At 42.2% G+C, this 20,513-nt stretch overlaps 1 protein-coding gene across 1 annotated transcript in view; it reads right to left on the bottom strand.

The window, feature by feature from the left end:
- The window catches only part of LOC126249607 (cadherin-87A), a 782,263-nt gene that overhangs the window by 248,296 nt on the left and 513,454 nt on the right, over positions 1-20,513 (bottom strand). The window contains exon 5 of the mRNA XM_049951276.1: positions 2,994-3,193. Coding sequence (XP_049807233.1) covers positions 2,994-3,193 — 200 coding nt within the window. The remainder of the gene's footprint in view (positions 1-2,993; positions 3,194-20,513) is intronic.

The raw sequence follows: 20,513 nt of genomic DNA, 5'->3' as shown, positions 1-20,513 counted from the left end.
AACACACAACTTTAATGATATATACAAACAACTTTAAAAATGGGTATCGATTCCTCAATGGCATTTAATCTGTGTATTGAGCAAGGAGTGAAAGTAACCAAGCAGAACTTTGGAAAGGAAATTAAAGTTCAGAGAGAAGAAATAAAAACTTGGCAATTTGCTGATTACACCGTAATTCTAAAAGGATGGCAAAGGACTTGTAAGAGCCATTGAATGGAATGAATACTGTCTTGAGAAGAGGTTATAAAATTAACATCAACAAAAGTAAGACAAAGAGTAATGGAATTCAGTCAAATCATACCAGGTGATTCTGATTGAATCAGGTTAAGAAATGAGATGCTAAAAGTAGTAGATAAGTTTTGCCATTTGGGCAGCAAAATCACTGATACTACATAAGTGGTGAGGGTGTAAAATGCAGACTCATAATAGCAAAAAGAAATTTCCAAAACAAGTGAATTTTAACAGCAAATAAAAATTTTAATATTAGAAGTTCCTTTTGAAAGTATTTGTCTGAAGCATAGCCTTGTACGGAAGTGAAACATGGGTGATAAGCAGTTCAAACAAGGAAAGAATACAAGCATTTGTAATATGGTGCTACAGAAGATGGGTATATCAAGGAACTAATGAGGAGACTGTATCAAATTGAGGAAAAAGAAATTTATGGCACAACTTGAGTAAAAGGAATTATCAGTGGATAGAACACATCCTGTGGAATCAAGGAATCATCAATTTGATAATGCAAAGAAGTGTGGGGGTAAAAATTGATCTAGGAGTCCAAGAGGATCAAATGAATGTAGGCTGTTGTAGTTACAGAGAGATGAAGAAGCTCCCGCAGGACAGACTAGCATGGAGAGCTGCATTAAACCCATCTTCAGACTGATGACACAACAACAGCAGCAGCAACAACAACAACAACAACCAGTGTTAGATTTTCGTGATAATGAGATGTACATTTGGTCTCAAACTTATTCTTTGCATACTTCTTACATTAGAACTGATGTTCGTTTGTAATGTCACTGCTTAGATCATTGCATAAAAGCTGTTGTGGCACTAAAGTTTGCATCACGACCACCAGTGAAATTACTGACTGGACATTTAAGTAAGTCCAAAAATGCAAATATATAGGAACTTCATAATTTCTTCAAGGACTTAGTGGCAGTTTAACATGTTGTTGTCGTTTGTGCATAAACATTATTCTTTACGCAATGCCATAAAAAATTATGATATGCTCTTTCAGCCAATATATATCAGCTTAATAGGGCAAGTAGGGTGTCACTTTGAAGCAATAAGCAAAGTCCTTGGTCTCTTCCTTCAGTGCCCTGAAATATTTTGTACACTTCCTAATAGTACTTATAATTCTTGCCCATACTTGCTCATTCCTTAGATCCTTTACTTCACACTCTCAACCAACAAAACCGCTTGCCAAAGATATATCTGGAAGGACCAGATGTGAGGTCTAAGCTTTTTGCCTAATACAGAGCAGTCACGTTAACAAACCTTTAAGAACAAAACTACTTCTGATATCACAAGTATCTTCTTAGAATACATTGCAGAATACCTGTATGTGGCTTGCTGGGGTGACAGGAAACTGAGTGAAACCATTCTAAATCACTATTAGTGTTTTAAGTAGGGTTGCATTACTCAGTCTTCAAGTAAATTTGCATACTTTCAAATAATCAAATACATGCACTGCCATGTCTGGGCATGCAGCCCACCAACATAATGGGAGAGCGTCCAAGGTAGCCAATATACAAGCACTTAGGGGTCCCACCAAACAGAGCCAAAACAACACAAGTTCTGAATGACAACAATCATGGTATGTTGTCCAGGGCATCTGTTACCCAACGTGCCCACCTTGCCAACAGGCAGCAGCTGTATCACCCCTAGGATGTGCAACTGGTGCAGCTCTATTTACTTCCATATTACTATGTGGCTACAAATAGTCTGCGAAAGATTCTCCCACCAGGATTAGACTTACGACACTGCACAGCCAGTGTACAACAGTTGACGCCTGCTTACTAGCCTTGGCACCAGGACTTTGGTATTACTGTGTTGTGTTCTTGAACACAGTTAAGGAACTGTGGTCCTTCCAGACAGGCTTTTGCCTGTTTAAAGTCAGTGAATTTGTCAGCTATGATAAACAGTTACAATCCTTTATCAGGCTACTGAAGTGCTCTGGCAGAGACTGTTATCTTCACAAACAGAATTTGTTAGGACTTACTTGTGTCAACTCAAACAACAGTTTGCTACAGAACTATAATCTTATGTTATTATCAATAAATGTTTTGTTCCTTGTTCATCTGGGAGTGAGTTCTTGTACATCAAACCTCATACTGGTCATGTCATACATAACAAATGAAACAGCTCAAAGATGATACTTGGATGAGAAAGGAATTTACTGACTGACAATGGAAACTCTGTACCATTTCACAGATGGTGGGTGCAATAAAGGATGCTCCAATGATATGACTGAAGGAGAACTATGTCCGTGCAGAACTAAATATTCAAGCAGTAGCAGAACATAACTTCTCTACCATTGAATTACTGTTAGCAACAAATTCAGGTAATTTGTTTGATCAGAACCATCTGGCAGTAACATAATGGGCAACTCTATGATTAAGTAGTAACCAAACACAGTATACATAAAAACTGTTTCAACAAGGACACAGTATCCTATGGGAAGTTGTGAAATGTAACTATTGGAATGAGAAACTCAGGTTGTTTAATTCACTGTGTTTGGCATGTGATGCATAGCCTACCTCTGAATCTGATGTAGAAGTTCCCAATGAAAAGCCTTCATCAAGATTTAAACATTCTACCAGTAAACAAAGAGAGTTCTACATGGTATCACTTAAATGGTTGGGATCTTTGAAACAAACAGCAATGGGTGTCTACAGACTATTAGCAGTGTGGGAGCACTCACACACAACCAGGTAGGGAATTACGGCTTCACTACTGCTGTATCTTATGTTATTATCATTGGACGTACTCACCTCACGATCAAGAGGCTTAGCGACACGGACGGAGCCTGTGATGGGGTTGACAGCGAGGCGGTCAGTGCCAGAGAGGCCATAGCGAAGTGGTGATCCCTCGGGGTCACTGCCTTGCAACTGGTACACTTCTTCTCCCAATGGCACACCCTCTGACACCACCAGCCCATCCATATCCCTCGTCAGTACTGGTGGCTGATTGGCTGCAGAATACAAGAAAAAATTTATGATCCCTTATCTCCACTTTACCTCTACAAGAAAAACAGCTTTAAATGTAGTCACATTTTTATGTGAGCATTATCTCACCAGTAATTATATCATTTAAGCTACTTTTACCATTTTCTCATGCTATTTCCCGACTTAACTATAAGTTTTTAAGCTACCATTGAAAAAAATATATATTTTTCCTTTCTTGTTTGGTCATCCAAATTGAAAAGCATATATATCCATACATCTTTCCTTCTCGAGCTTGTCAACCATGAAGGTGCAACAAAAATGTTCCTTTCTTTCACGGAAATTTACTGTGCTTACCAAACCACCCCCATAATTACTAATAATCTTTCTCCAAGTCATAGGTTGTCTACCTAGTAGTAGCCTAGTTTCCTGTTGTGATTGCTTTTACATGAGATTAATGGTTTGGAGATCTGTATAAACTGGAGCAACTCACTCACGACTGTCGTGTGTAAATCTTATCTGCAGATGAACATTGCTTAAAATGTATACACGTTCAACAGATTGACTGTAGCAAACTTGCACACTACTGAATTTATCTAGCACTATTTCGTAAATGTTTGACTGTGCAATAACGTAAATTAGCCATACGGTATTAACGCTTTATTACAGTGAGTCTCTAGATTTTTCAACACATAGAGCGTCTCTTACAAGTACGTAAACTGTAATTAAACCTTTTTGGCATGTATATATTAGTAGCTTTTTCTCTTACGACATATTTCGATTTAGCAGCAAACAGTTATTCACCGTTGCTGCTCCTAATAAAAAACGTTTAAATGAGTCCAAATACGTGTAATATTAGAATTTATGCCTTCATGCAAATCGTAAACATACGGCGTCCTATGAAAGTTGCGTAACAGTCTCATTATCAGTTTGATGTTAGCGACATACACAGTACACCATGCTCACTACTGCATTAGTACTCTGTAGCAGATGCCATGTCGTCTACATATCACACTGTTTGCCATCGTTGGCCATTGTTTTGCTGGGACATGTTCTCGCTCTTTGTTAGATATCCTTATACTGCAGGGGAAAATACACTGAGGCTGAAAATGGTAAGAAACAGGAGGAAGAATTTAGAAAGTGATGGAAAGAATACAGTGACTCCACAAAGTACTCGTCCAACCGTGGTAAATAGAGTGTAAACTTGACTCTCACCTTTGTCTGTTGATTTTGAGCGCATCGTCAAATACTGGATCCAAGTAGTGATTTTCAATTAATTAGCTGGATTCTTCTTTTTCCTCGTCACGACGCGTGTTAAATGGCAAAATATAATTGTAGATCTTAACTTGCTACCTCATTTGCTTGGCTTCAATAACAGAGCCTAACCTGTTAACTAATTAAGGCTTGTGGTAAACAAAGGTATTTAAGTATGTTGTTTTAAAATATTATCTGAAATGTGTCAATGATTTATGTTGCGCTAATTGATTCTGGGGTATGAACGGATGTGTTGGCGCCTCTGCCGTGTAAGGGAATCCTGCTAGTTTTGATTACCTTCTGACCAGGGTCCTTGCTCGACGCTGGTCTTTAAATACGCCACTAACCTGGTTAGCGCATGCTGTGGCTATTTTAAATTAATCACTACTCAGTAGCCCAACACAGTTTGTCGGCCGTCAAAAGCCGTGTATGTGTTATCTTTTCCTTTATTCTAGTCAGTCTATAAGCATGCTATTCTTAATTTGTAACTCTAGGTAGCCATTAAGTTGCCAGTTTTGGGGTGTTTAGATGGAGTGCGGCTCCTTTGAGTATAGATTTGTCAATTTCCAATTTATTGTTTTTCCACTAGTTTTTAACTGTGCTTATGTGTGTGTGTGTGTGTGTGTGTGTGTATGGGTGGAATCTAATTTTTTTATTACTATTGAGCTGTACTTACTGTCATTTTGTAAAGAAAGGAACTTACTGGAGGTTAACTGTCGCCGTAACCATTCCGTACTCTTGCAATCTGTTTTCCAGTTTGGATAACGTTCTTAGAAGAGATATTGTTTTATCCCCAAGCAGTAACGTGTCACCGGCAGATCTTTGGCCTCCTGTGTTTACTGTACCTTTCTCTACTTCTAGCGTCTTCACTACCAAGACTTCGATATACATGCTAAATAGAATGGTGAAAGACAACATCCCTGTCTTACTCCTCTTCCAATTTCAAACCAGTCCGTTATACCATTTCTCACCTCCATTATTGCATTTTGTCTTTCTTATAACTCCTTACTTAGCCTTCAATCGTTCCAGTTCACCTCCTTCAATTTTCGAACTTTCATAATTTTGTTTCATTTCACTCGGTCGAAGGCATGGTTCTAGATGTGTGAAGCGTAAACTCATTCCTTTTCCTCTGTCTATATATCTTCCATCGATTATTGTGATCAGTGCAGTAGAATATCTTGTACCTCTCCCTTTTCTGGAACCAAATTTCTCTTTCCCTGCGTTCTCAACGATTACATGTACCAATTTACGATCCAGCACCCTCAATATTATTTTAGCAGCATGAGAGATTTGGGACACACGCACCTCCCTCACTTCACTGCAATTTCCATTTATTGTGACACTTGATAACAGACCAAGGAAATGTCGCCTGTAACACTTGACAGATAACAGCACTAGAACAATAATAAACACCTGATTCAGTCAAATTCGTGGCATACTTGTTAGGAAAGCTCCATCCTATGTTATCCTTAATGGTGGAAGCTGGAAACCTGACGCTGTGACATTCGGTGGGAGAGAACGGGCACACTGGCCTTTCTGCAGTTTAGGTCAAGTTCAACAGGGGATCGCACTTTTAAATTCTCCCATAAATATAAATATGCCCGTAGGCGCGTTAAAGAATTGGTTATGGAACGGTCACTTATAACGTCAAGGCAGGCACACTCCATGTAAAAAGAAAATAATGAGCAAGTTTGCACATTGACTAGAAAATTAAAATAAATAACAGGAAAGTGCACCGTCCACAACACCTTAAGGTACTATTTCGCTGCGACTGTCCGCCGTAGCGGCGGGCAGTAACTGCCAGCCGTAACTGCCGGCCGTCACTGGTTGTGTATTTCGTGGAGACTGCTGACCGCAGCGGCCACGCCACTCAGTGAGTTACCTCTGTGAAAGGAACACGCACGCGAGTTCGCAACGTGAATGCTAATACCGTTCTAGGTGTTTGGTGGACGAGGAAGAAGAAGAGGAAATTATTGCAATGCTTACAAGATCTTCTCCCCACAGCATTTTCCAAACACGGAAAAGTGAAGGAATTTATGCTAACTTGGTAACCAGTCACTTGCGAAACGATGAAGAGAGGTTCAGAAATTTCTTTAGACTCAGTTCGATTTTGTTTCAGGTCTGGTGAAAAAAGATAATAGCAGGAACAGCTACCAGTGCAGTGCAAACTCCTATAGAAGCCGACGAAAAAATGGCTGTGACTTTACAGTAAGTAGCTGTATAAAAACATACGTATTCATCAACAATGGTTTAAAATGGATAATTTTGTATCTCTATGAAATAACATAAATTTCTATTAAAATAATAGGTTTATTTGGAAACGACTCAGGGCCTGTACAGTTTGTTGTTTATGTTTACATTATCTTTACACTGTGTTTACAATATGATTAGTAATTATTTTCAAAAGTAGTATACCTGCTTGTGATTCGACGCTTAGTAATGGGGTGGAGTGTACGTACCGTCTCCAACCGATGAAATTCGTTCGAAAGGGGATGAAAGGGTAGACGAGCCGGAAGGACTGATGCTGACAGGTAGTGGCACAAGAGATGATTCTGAAGAACTGTCAAGTCCCGTAACATAGCTTAAAATGTCAGTTTTCGCTTTATTAATGAGGTGACGTCGTAGTTTCCTAATGGACCCTGCCATGCTTCTCATGAACAGCCCCACATCAACTTCCGGGTCCCGATTATTAGCCAAGCGCTGCAGCAATTCCAATCGTTGTTGGCCCCTTTGGTTGATTGAATCCCAGTGTGTTTTCCTCGATCTGCGAGCTGAGATGGAAGAGTTGGCAGCAGCTGCGTCACTAGAGGACAAGGAAGCAATCGACACTTGTTGACTCCTTTAGCGGGACACTACAAAAAGACGACCGCTCCCTTTCTACATCTCTCAAAAAGTCTAGTCTGTTGAATAACGCCCATTTTGTTGTTGAACTTGGTGCTGCAGAACCTGTTCGCAGTTGTTGTTTTCGAACAGTTTTCCAGTAGTTATCTTGATTTCTTTCCATCTCTTCTTACACTGGTTACCTAAAACGGAACGATATTTGTTTAGCTGTGTAATTAGGACATGACATATTATTTATGTTTCATGTATTAATAATAATTATGGTTTGTGTTACAGGTTTCTAGCTACAGGGGAGTGTTTCGTGTCCCTTGGATATGGTTTCCGGATATCACCAAGCTACGTGAGCATCATAGTTCGTGAAACAGTAGAAGCTATGTGCCAACAATTGGCACCTATCTTCTTGCCTCCTACATCTCGAGAATCTTCCAGGGAAGGCGCGAAAGAATTCTACACTCTTTGGGGTTTCCCTAACTGCTGTGCTGCGATTGATGGGAAACATATAAGGATATGGTGTCCTGTAAAAAGTGGTTCCCTTTTCTGGAATTACAAAGGGTACTTCTCCATAGTACTTTTGGCATTGGTTGATGCGAACTGTAAATTCGTTGCGATAGACGTAGGTTCATATGGGAAGGAATGAGACAGTGGCATATTTAATAAGTCAGCAATGGGGAAAATGATCATGAAAGGAGACGTGTTTCCAGCAGATGAAAAGCTTCCATTAACTGACATCAAGATGCCATTTGTTATAGTAGGCGACGAGGCATTCCGCTTGCGAAAGCATATTCTCAAGACTTACACTCACTCGTCTGCCCAGCAAGATAAATCAAAAGCGACCTTCAACTATAAACTTTCACGAGCGCGCCGAGTTTCTGAAAACGCTTTAGAACTTTTGTGTCAGGTATTTCGAGTGTTCTACACAAATCTGAATCTGCAACCTAACACATGTGATAAACTCGTTACAGCTTGTTGCTGTCTACACAATCTCCTCAGGGACGCCTATTTAGAAAAAAAGAGGACGAGATTTTTGTGAACTTGACCATGACGTGAGTTTACCACAGAACATTAACATTATTCCCCTGCCCCGAACAGGGGGATTCTACTTCTGTGAACCTACAAATCAATGATTACAACCTGGAAAAGAACTAAGGCTCAAATAAAGGAAATAAATTATTGTTACTACTCGTAACGACTATTGTTGTAATCCTTTGGTGACAGAAAGAATGGAAGCATTGTTGTAGTCTCCATATTGTACAATTTGTCACAGTAGGAAAAAAACATAAATAAATGAATGTGTATATGCAAAACACTTACCATCTTTTTTCATTGCTTCTTCTATCTTCTTCCACACCTTATACTTTGCCATCACATTTCTGAAATCTGTATGCTTATGATCATACAGTATAGAGCATCTGCTCACATACTCCACTAACTGTTCGTCGTCGTCATCGCGAAAACCTTTCTTCGACATAGCGCGTCGTTGATTTCTGCAGTCGTCACACACCTGGCAGTCGCGGCCCAACTGCTTGACTGCTTCTGCAGCGGCCGAGACGCGGCAGTCGCAATGACGTCACGACCGCTGACTGCCGAGCAGTTACAACGACATATGTTCCGTTGCTTTGCCTAAGAGCAGTAGTCAACTGCCCGCAGTCACTGCCGGCCGCTACGGCCGGCAGTTGCAGCGAAATAGTACCTTTAGGCATCAGTCGCATCGTTGTACCAACTTTCCAACACTACCGTCATACACTGAAGCGCCACAAAAACTGGCACAGACATGCGTATTCAAATACAGAGATATGTAAACAGGCAGAATATAGCGCTGCAGTCGGCAACGCCTATACAACAAGCGTCTGGCGCAATTGTTAGGTCGGTTATTGCAGCTACAATGGCAGGTTATTAAGATTTAAGTGAGTTTGAACCTGATGTTAGAGTCGGCGCACGAGCGATGAGACACAGCGTCTCTGAGGTAGTGATGAACTGGGGATTTTTCTGTACGACCATTTCGCGAGTGTACCGTGAATATCAGGAATCCGGGGAAACGTCAATTTCCGACATCGCTGCGGCCGGAAAAAGATCCTGCAAGAACGGGACAACGACCACTGAAGAGAATCATTCAACGTGACATAAGTGCAACCCTTCCGCAAATTGCTGCAGATTTCAATGCTGGGCCATCAATAAGTGCCAGTCTGCAAACATTCAATGAAACATCATCGATGTGGGCTTCCGGAGCCGAAGGCCCACTCCTGTACCCTTGATGACTGCACGACACAAAGCTTTACGCCTCGCCTGGGCCCGTCAACACCGACATTGGACTGTTGATGACTGGGAACATGTTGCCCGGTCAGACGAGTCTCATTTCAAATTTTATCGAGCGGATGGACTTGTAGGGGTATGGAGACAACCTCATGAATCCATGGCCCCTGCATGTCAGCAGGAGACTGTTCAAGCTAGTGGAGGCTCTATAATGGTGTACGGCGTGTGCAGTTGGAGTGTTACGATACCCCTGATACGTCTACATATGACTCTGACAGGTGACACGTAAGTAAGCATCCTGTCTGATCACCTGCATCCATTCATATCCATTATGTATTCCGACGGACTTGGGCAATTCCAGCAGGACAATGCGACACACCACACGTCCAGAATTGCTGCAAAGTGGCTCCAGGAACACTCCTCTGAGTTTAAACACTTCCATCGGCCATCGGATTCCCCAGACATGGGCATTATCGAGAATATCTAGGATGCCTTGCAACGTCCTGTTCAGAAGAGATCTCCACCCTCTCGTACTCTTACTGATTTATGGACAGCCCAGCAGGAATCATGGTGTCAGTCCCCTCCAGCTCTACTTCAGACATTAGTCGAGTCCCCGCCACGTCGTGTTGCGGCACTTCTGTGCACTCGAGGGGACCCTATGCGATATTAGGCAGGTGTATCAGTTTCTTTGGCTCTTCACTACAGAAGGCAGCATCCTGTGCTTTCCGACAATTTTTCACGTTGGACGGCAACTCGTTGTCCGCACCAAAATGTTGTCTTCGTAGCCAGCGGTTTATTTGAGCAGAGATGAAAATCAGACGGGGACCAAGTCCGGGCTGTATTTGAGGGGTGATGAAACATTTTTCATCGAAAACGCTGCAGGAGTGTCTTCATTGACCCCGCAGTGTGCGGCCGAGGGCTGTCATGAAGAAGGAAATGCATGACAGTTACGTTACGTGGAGTTACGTAAATCACGCGAAATCTCACGGCAGGCATCCATATTTGGCGGGATATACTATTTTATAGGCATTTTTACGCACTTTCTGTGACCTGTGAACTGCCCAATACAACTGTGCAGAGCTTCATCGGATTTTCACTGTGGTTTCTATTTCACTACTGATTCTCACTTTCCGAATAGCCTTCGTCCTTATTACGAAACAAATCGAGGTTGGAGTTAAAAGAAAGGTTGGTTTATACTTAGTGTGGAGTGTTTTTATGCACATTTGTGAAGAATGGGCGCTGAAGAATAGAGAAAAAGGCAAAACTGAAGCACTAGAGATGTGAGTTTGGAGAAAAATGAAGAAAATAAAAATGTTGATACAGTGAAGCATAGTGAGATACCGGAAAGGACTGTCTAAAACAAACTGGGTGAGACCTATAGGAATTCTAAAAACAGCTGTCGAAGGTACAGTGGAAGGAAACAAGAAAATAAGGAGAAAACTAAAAAGGAGCTGTATGGAATGAAAAGAGGAACATACTGGTACCAGACTACGAAGCAGTTGGTGTTCAGAAACAGGACCAGATGGTGACGGGCGTGGTGTCATGGACCCGCCAATATGCAGTTTGCCTTGTGGTGATGATCGTTAATATGAGGTCTATTAAACAAATTCCGGAACATTCGTAGTTTCGCGCCAATGGTGTGTTGGAGCGAAGTGCAGTTGGCCGAAACGGCGAGTAGAGGAACGTGAGGGAAATCATTGACACGTAGATAGGACAGGATGATAGTATACGTGTTAAGACATCAAGGAATAGCTTCCACGTATGGCCAGTTTTAAGATCCAGAGACACAAGCCGCCGAGCTGATAGAGGCGCCACAACTGTAATCAATTTTCTATACAGGAGGGCATCACAATTTATTAGTAGCGGTCTCCTGGGACGCCAGGCTAACAGGGGTGCCACAATGCGCAAGATTTGTATACAGTACTTCTTACTATTGGCGCCAAAAACTGACACGGCTGGAAGCTTATGAGGGAAAAGGGGTGGGGGAGGAGGAGATGGGGCAAAATAGTAAATCGCATGCGTGCAAAAATATTCTCCAAACGGCTCTGCTCCCATTGTACCTCGGGGATCTGTAGCTGGCAAAAACTGTAGGGGCAGACAGAGATTGCAATACCGCTTTCCAAAACAAGAGAGGACATTGGGTCTTAAGTGCTACTCTGAAATGAAGAAGACTGAACAGTAGAGAAATTCGTAGTTTGCTGCACCAAACCAGTCACAAGGCTCACGATTTTTTTTTTTTTTTAAATCAAGACACACTCGAAACTTTTGCGTTGCACAGTAAAATTCGTGGCATACAGGTTAGGGAAGCCCCATCCTATGTTATGCTTAATGGTGGAAGCTGGAAACCTGACGCTGTGACATTCGGTGGGAGAGAACGGGCACACTGGCCTTTCTGTATAGGTTAAGCATTAAGGCACGCATGGCAAATTTAGAGAACTTCGTTGTAACATGGTAGACAAACATAATGTAAAAAATTACTGTGGCTGGATTGAAAATTAGTGAACAGGACGTAAAGCAGGATAACAAAAACAGCACTAATTGAGCTGGATCATCACTCCCCGTAATTCAGACGAACACTTTGGAAGAATTCTGGTTGTCCAACTGTTTCCCTTAGCAGTCTACGTTGTTTGGTGTGAGGGAATACTAACATATGAATTTCAGGCGAGTTTTTCAACAGGGCGTAGCAAGTAGCCTTTCCCGACTATATGAAGCTGGAAGTTCGTAATAATGGACAGAAGACGATATGTAAATAAAAATTTGTAATAAGTAATATGTGGCTCAATAAAATAAAAATGCTTCGAATATAATCTTCAAAGGTTCGAAAACACACATTTTTATATCAGAATCTACTATTTCCAGTGCTTTAAAAAAATTGCGCAATGAGAACAGTGTTTTTAACCAACACATGTGTTCAACAAAGAATTGTTTGGATAAAATGTGCACGCAACACACCAAAAATCGAATATCCTGGTATACAGAGGGCAACGAGACACAATTCGAGGGCGACACCTATGTGACAACTATTCCAAAAAGTCGTAAGTAGAACTAGACAACAAATTAAGCTTATGAAACTTGTACTCCAAAACGTTGTGTCTCATATAACAATAGCATGGATGTGTGTGATGTCCTTAGGTTAGTTAGGTTTAAGTAGTTCTAAGTTCTAGGGGACTGATGACCTCAGAAGTTAAGTCCCATAGTGCTCAGAGCCATTTGAACCATTTTATATAACAATAAGAGAATATTCTTTTAACGAAAAAACGTTAGCATAGTATAACCGGGAAACTCATTTAATATACAAGGTGTTCAGAAACAGTCCCAAGAGGTTGTAAGGGTTTTATAGTGGTTCAAAAAGATTCGCCACCTTGCGCCATTTCCGAGTTAATTAGTATTGAAAGTCAGGCAATCAGGCCGTTGCGCGCGCAAATTCAAGCGGCCAACCAGAGATGGTGTCGCCAAAAGTATTCGTTTAGTTTCCTAAAACCGAACAAGGGAGAGATACCAAAATTGGAGAAGGTACGGTAGTAAGGTTCTAACCCGAGCCAAAGGGTGAGCCGTCTCGTGCGCTATCATTTACGCTATGAGAACATCTGACGCTACCTGTATCTGGCGGGCCGCTTGAATTTGCGCGCATAGCTGCCTGATTGGCTAACTCCAATTGGCTAATTGATTCGGAAATGGCGCAATGTATCGATTTTTTCTTAAAAATTGTTTCTCAGCACAACCTACCCTGCAACTCTCTTACAAGCTCTTCAGACAGGTTTCTTAACATCCTGTATACATACAACAACATGCATTACAACCCACTGAGGATGCTTCACAAATAAAAAGCAGCGAAACATGTATGACACAAAAACAAACAGTTTATTTTTATTACTTAATTGCATAGACGAACCACATCTCCAGGAAGCTGTTAATAATAAATTTATCATCTTCAGTTTGGAGCTACTGACGGTTAATTTTCCTCTGGTAAGAACTCGGCAGTGAGGCTGTGGGACCCTGGTAGCGTGGGGTCTGTAGCAAATGCTAAATGGATAAATTTGACCTAGGCCTCAGAACACCATGCCTTCTCTGTACGCTGACGCTCTTGTTCTGGCGCCACAGCAAGACTAATTGGAAAATGTAGAAAAGCCTGTAGTGGATGCCGCTGGAAGCTCCCACGACTACTAGAAACACAATCAGTTCATCAGAGATGGAAGTGCCAAGATGCTGGAAAGAAACTGAGCATCGCCTTAAATCGATGGCCACTACTTACTTACCAACCTACTTGGGTAATACCCGTGACACGTCGCTTGCCTCCTATTACTTGCTGCGTACATCTATTCAAAAGTAGGATGAGAGCAAGAGCATACCAATCACTGCGAGAAGTTCAAAGAGAAGATTCACAAGAGAGAAAACTTACTTCTATGCCTGTCCGTGTTTACACGCTGACAGTATTTCACAATCGTAATCATTGTCCCACACTCAACTACAATGGGAACGAACTATCCCAGTAAATGTGATCGTCATCACATTATAATCATAGTAATTGAAAAGTATGACGGTTGCCAGCTTGTTAGTGACACCATGACTGCTTTTTGTGCTTACCACCATATTGCCCGTAAAAACGGCAATTACAGTTTTAATTTGTTTTTTACTATGTCATGTTCAAATAGGGGTTAATTTTAGATATTTGCACTCATGCCCGTAAAAGCGGTGATTCATTACCACCATAGTGCTGTTAACACTGCCACTCTCAGTGGTGTATTTGCTGTCTTGCTTGAATGCGAAATTTTCTTGTGCCGTAATTGGGAAAAAATTCCGTTTTTTCACCTTAATAAAATGTAATCTTTAGACGAATAATGTCGCTATGTTCGACTTCTGCAATTATATACATTTAGTTGTAGGTGGTTTTTAATGATTTTTAATGAGCACTTACAAGTACGACATGCGTACATCAACGCCTAAAACGCGGCAATTTTAATGTCTTTTTTACGTTAATTTAAAAAAGGTTTATAAGCAGTTACGAATCTTAGAAATGTCTTCATGCCCGTAAAGGCGGTGACTCTTCACCATCTTTAGAACGTCAGCAGAACCAACATGAATGGCCTTCCTAATTGCCGTCTGGTTTAAATATGAAAGTTCCATGCAGTTTGAAATTCGTTACCTTCATGAGTATAAGTAAATATGTATATGTACCAAATATTTGCTTTGTAAATAAATACCTAAGTTGTAAATATCTTCCTCACCATATATTGCACTCTAATAATTGTATATGTAAGAGGAATCGTGCCACCACGTCTGAATCTACGTTTAATCTATGTTAATATACACTCCTGGAAATTGAAATAAGAACACCGTGAATTCATTGTCCCAGGAAGGGGAAACTTTATTGACACATTCCTGGGGTCAGATACATCACATGATCACACTGACAGAACCACAGGCACATAGACACAGGCAACAGAGCATGCACAATGTCGGCACTAGTACAGTGTATATCCACCTTTCGCAGCAATGCAGGCTGCTATTCTCCCATGGAGACGATCGTAGAGATGCTGGATGTAGTCCTGTGGAACGGCTTGCCATGCCATTTCCACCTGGCGCCTCAGTTGGACCAGCGTTCGTGCTGGACGTGCAGACCGCGTGAGACGACGCTTCATCCAGTCCCAAACATGCTCAATGGGGGACAGATCCGGAGATCTTGCTGGCCAGGGTAGTTGACTTACACCTTCTAGAGCACGTTGGGTGGCACGGGATACATGCGGACGTGCATTGCCCTGTTGGAACAGCAAGTTCCCTTGCCGGTCTAGGAATGGTAGAACGATGGGTTCGATGACGGTTTGGATGTACCGTGCACTATTCAGTGTCCCCTCGACGATCACCAGTGGTGTACGGCCAGTGTAGGAGATCGCTCCCCACACCATGATGCCGGGTGTTGGCCCTGTGTGCCTCGGTCGTATGCAGTCCTGATTGTGGCGCTCACCTGCACGGCGCCAAACACGCATACGACCATCATTGGCACCAAGGCAGAAGCGACTCTCATCGCTGAAGACGACACGTCTCCATTCGTCCCTCCATTCACGCCTGTCGCGACACCACTGGAGGCGGGCTGCACGATGTTGGGGCGTGAGCGGAAGACGGCCTAACGGTGTGCGGGACCGTAGCCCAGCTTCATGGAGACGGTTGCGAATGGTCCTCGCCGATACCCCAGGAGCAACAGTGTCCCTAATTTGCTGGGAAGTGGCGGTGCGGTCCCATACGGCACTGCGTAGGATCCTACGGTCTTGGCGTGCATCCGTGCGTCGCTGCGGTCCGGTCCCAGGACGACGGGCACGTGCACCTTCCGCCGACCACTGGCGACAACATCGATGTACTGTGGAGACCTCACGCCCCACGTGTTGAGCAATTCGGCGGTACGTCCACCCGGCCTCCCGCATGCCCACTATACGCCCTCGCTCAAAGTCCGTCAACTGCACATACGGTTCACGTCCACGCTGTCGCGGCATGCTACCAGTGTTAAAGACTGCGATGGAGCTCCGTATGCCACGGCAAACTGGCTGACACTGACGGCGGCGGTGCACAAATGCTGCGCAGCTAGCGCCATTCGACGGCCAACACCGCGGTTCCTGGTGTGTACGCTGTGCCGTGCGTGTGATCATTGCTTGTACAGCCCTCTCGCAGTGTCCGGAGCAAGTATGGTGGGTCTGACACACCGGTGTCAATGTGTTCTTTTTACCATTTCCAGGAGTGTAGATCAGTTTTAATGCCATTAATAACCGAATATATGCATGATATGTGTATTAACGAATGGCCCTGGGCACTTGGGACTTGAGGTCATCATTCCCCTAGAACGTAGAACTACTTAAACCTAACTAACCTAAGGACTTCACACACATCCCTGCCCGAGGCAGCATTCGAGCCTGCGACCGTAGCAGTCGCGCGGTTCCGGACTGAAGGGCCTAGAACCGCTTGGCCAAAGCGGCCGGCTTGTGTATTAACGCCCGCAAACGTGGCAATTATGATTTTACTATGTCTCTTTGAAATTATTTTAATAACCATGTACATTTTTTTTTTTTTTTTTTTTTTTGCGTTTATGTGTGAACGCCCCAAAAAGCGCAGGATATTTGCCATAGTTTAATGATATTAGAGTTTCATTTATTTATTTTTTTAAGCTGTCTGTGAGTTACAGACGCTGATGTTCTGCAAATTAACCACAGAAACTTCAGCAGTCTGCATCATGCAGGGAATACAACGAATTCTCTATGGTTGACGCTCCAAACAGCAGCGGCATCAGCAAATAAACCAGAACGTTTTCTTTCAGAATGCGGGGCTTTGTGGTGGCCAACATTGACTGCCAACTTCTGATTTAGTACGTGACCAGTCGGAGATGAGGGATACAATGCTACAGTTACAGAGTGATCAAAAATGTACATAAAACAACAGATCATTTGTGTGGAATTTTATACTCGAAGAACGAAGTGTCTTATGCAGTTAGTCCCGGGCGCCATTTTGCAAGCGAGGCTGTTCAATGTCGAGCAGGTCATGATGTACAAATCTATTAACGGGCACTGTCGTCAAAGTGGAATGTGACTTTCAAACACTTTGAAACGTTTGTTCATCAACTTAGTCGCAATGATTTTTTTTTTTTTTTTTTGAATCTCAAGTAAAATCTCAAAGGCCATACAGTAGCTGCACGTACAGGAGCACCTTTGTAATAACTTGTGATTTACTTTGTGATTATTATGAGTTTGGAATTACGCAATATATTTGTCGGCTTATGTTGCGTAGTGTAGCTTGTCCTGTTACCACTGTTTATTGATACTGCTCTGTGGCTTGTGTTTAAGTGACCTTTTATTATGGAAATAAAACTCATTCATCATAGGCTGTTGTAATTTGATTACAGTCTGTCCAACAGGTTATGGGCCAAGGAAAACGTATTTATTCACTAGAGTAACGTTTCATTTCTTGCGCGACAAGCAAGTCTCTGAAGCGAGTTCAGTTACATTGATGGGTTTTCACTTGTAAAGTGAAGAAAAGGTAAAAGATAGATCGAAAGAAGTTTGTCAGTATCTACATATCTGATGGAGGTAATTTTCATTTACGGGTATATCAAAGAGAAATTGCCTTTCTCGCAGTTGATAGCACAGCTGCCACAGAACTTTAGGATGAGGTTAATGCTTTTATTTCATCTGTCGTGGAATTTGACCAGATACAAACTGTTATGAAGCCAGCAAGTCGTATGTGGAGTCGGCTTAAGATAATTCATGAACATCGATCTGCAGTAAATGAAGTTACACTGAAACAACAGTTCTTCAATTACAAAACGTCACACTGTGATATTATTCCGCAACGTATTAGTAAAGCCGATGTTGGTGAACCAGAAAGAGATACAGAACAAGATTTCCAAAGTTTCAGTTGGACTTCCGGTGAAGTACGGTTCAATTGGGATGCCGGTGATGAAACCAGGCGGTAGCCTACTTTCGACACTTTTAAACAGCAAAGTTACTGAAAGATGTGCAGCTTTTGACGCAGATTAAAGAAACTCCAACTTCATTTGCCGCTGTTAAGGTTAATCACAAAAAGGATAAAAAGTCAGCAAAAGTTCTGTGAATATGAAAGTTGAGTCCTATTATTAGCACAAGAAAGGTCATTATAGGACTGTGACCGTTTAAATTGTCAAGAGAAAGTCAAGAACCGAAGCATCAAGCTCTGAATGCAGAAATAGAAACATTGTGGCTACTATTTGTGATAATGTTTGGCTTGGTAATAGCACTACGTCAACGCACATTACTTCAAGCAATGAATAGTTTTCGATATTTAAAACAACAGAAAATTTGGAAAGTTCCTATCTTGATAGGAAATAATTGAATTGTCTGTGCTGAAGGTATTGTATCAGTCAAGGTAAATGTATTAGTAAACCGTGTATGGTAACCTTGAGCACTGGAGGATACACTGTACGTACCTGGGTTGAGAAAAAAATGTTTTTAACGTGGGAGCAGCAGCCAGTAAAGATTTAAAAATCACTTTTTTTGACAGCAACAATATTGAGGACTTTAGTGAGAGGCTAGTGGTAACTGGTATAAAAGCTGAAAATCAGTGTTACTGAATGCTGTTTTATATGCAGAATTTTGAACAAGCAGACTTCGCATCGTCCGACTTAGCTCTGTTATCGCACAAGAAACTGGGACGTGTAATCTTCGAGAACTTGAAGAAAATGGCTAACTGTTGTTTTATTCCAGCTTTAAAATCAAATATTTTAAGGAAATTCTTTTGTGAATCAAGCCAGTGTGTTAAACTCATAGGATGTGATTTAGATCAAATTTTCGAACTTCTGTATGTGCTCCATGAGAACTTGTTCATACTGATGTTTGTGGGAGATGCCACACATATTTGGTGGAGCCTACTATTTAGTTGTTTTTAAAGATGACCGAAGTACATATAGATCTGCATATTTCGTTAGGAACAAAAGTGATGTTGCCCCTGTGATCTTGGAGTTTCACCGTTGTGGAAAGGCAGACAGGGAACAGACTTAACGTTGTTAGAGAGACGATTGGACGGAGTTTGTTAATGATTAACTTCAAAATCATTTCTAGAAGACTAGGACCATTCATGATACCATTGCAACAGACCAGAATGGTAAAGCTGGATGTGAAATCAAATGTAAAGTGTTTGGACAATGCTTCCCCATTCTGGTCTTCTCGAGACACTTTGAAGAAGAAACTGTCAGCACGCCAGTCTATATATTAAATCGCCGTCCGTGTAAGATATGAGAATTGGTCTGGGGAGGAAATATCACTAAAGCATATGAGGACGTTTGCAGCCGAATGTCTTATGCACACTCCAAAACTGTTTCCGTCCAAAATTCAAAGCAATTCGAAAAAGATTGCAGTGGATGTTTACAGTAACAATTTTAGGATGTATGATCAAAGGATAACTGTACCATGACCCCTTATCTTCAACAAAAATACCACAAGGTATCTTACGAAACTCTTGATCAGGACCATTACGTATACATCCGACTTCGCAAAAGATACAGAATGAGATGCAGCCTGTTGAAAATAGAGATGAAGTTGCGCAACACCAAGAACTCTGAGCTACCGAGAAGGTTGCTCAATTCGGAATGAATTTTAGAAATCGTGATGAACTTCGTCCTCGAATTCGTTTCCAAAATTACCTTGCCTAACAAAAAAAAAAAAAAAAAATGAAATATCCAGAAGGGGAATAGCAAAGGAAAGGAAACTTCACGGAAAGAGAGGGTATGTGATGGCACTTGACCGATTACCAAATCTATTCAGATTTACAGAGAACTTGGCAGTGTAAGCCCGCTTATGAATATGACATTACATCCCCTCTGGCCTGGATCCATGCAGTGATTCGTGTCAAGGCCTTTGTACCCTCTCCTGAGGAGAGCTGGCCCATACCTGTTGTAACTGGCCCTTAATATCCTGTAAACTGGCACAAGGACTGAGTTGGCGTTCGAGCTGAGCACACACAAGTTCTGCAGGAACTACCTCGACACCACACAGACAGTTCATAGAAACATATGCCATTTGTGGACGAGCATTATCCTGTTGAAAAATGCCAGCACGATACTGTCATACAAGAGATAACACATGAGGATGCAGGATGTCTGTGACGTACCATTGTGCCGTCAGTGTACCGTCAATCACTACCAGCCGTGAACTGAAGTCACACCCAATTGCCTTACACCATAACGTCGGTAGTAACATCGCTTTGCCTCTCCAAAATACTGGAGGAATGGGAACTCTCCCAAGGTCGTCACCCTACTCGCCGATGATGGTCATTCGAGGCAGTGCAGAAGCTCGCTTCATCAATGAGCACAATGCGGGCCGGTCACCTACAGTCTATGCTTCCCGCCACGGCACCACCCCAAATGTAGCCTTTAGTGTTGTGGCCTACGCATGGGACAGTAATTCCCTAGGCCAGCTGCTGCTAATCTTCGACCAGTGGTATAGGATGACACCTGCTGCTAGTCCGTTACTTCTTCTCTGATGGCAGGCGCCG

Source organism: Schistocerca nitens, chromosome 1 (assembly GCF_023898315.1).
Source record: "Schistocerca nitens isolate TAMUIC-IGC-003100 chromosome 1, iqSchNite1.1, whole genome shotgun sequence".
Taxonomy (NCBI): Eukaryota; Metazoa; Arthropoda; class Insecta; order Orthoptera; family Acrididae; genus Schistocerca; species Schistocerca nitens.
The sequence above is the reverse complement of the archived record's forward strand: the minus strand, read 5'-3'. Positions and strand labels throughout refer to the sequence as shown.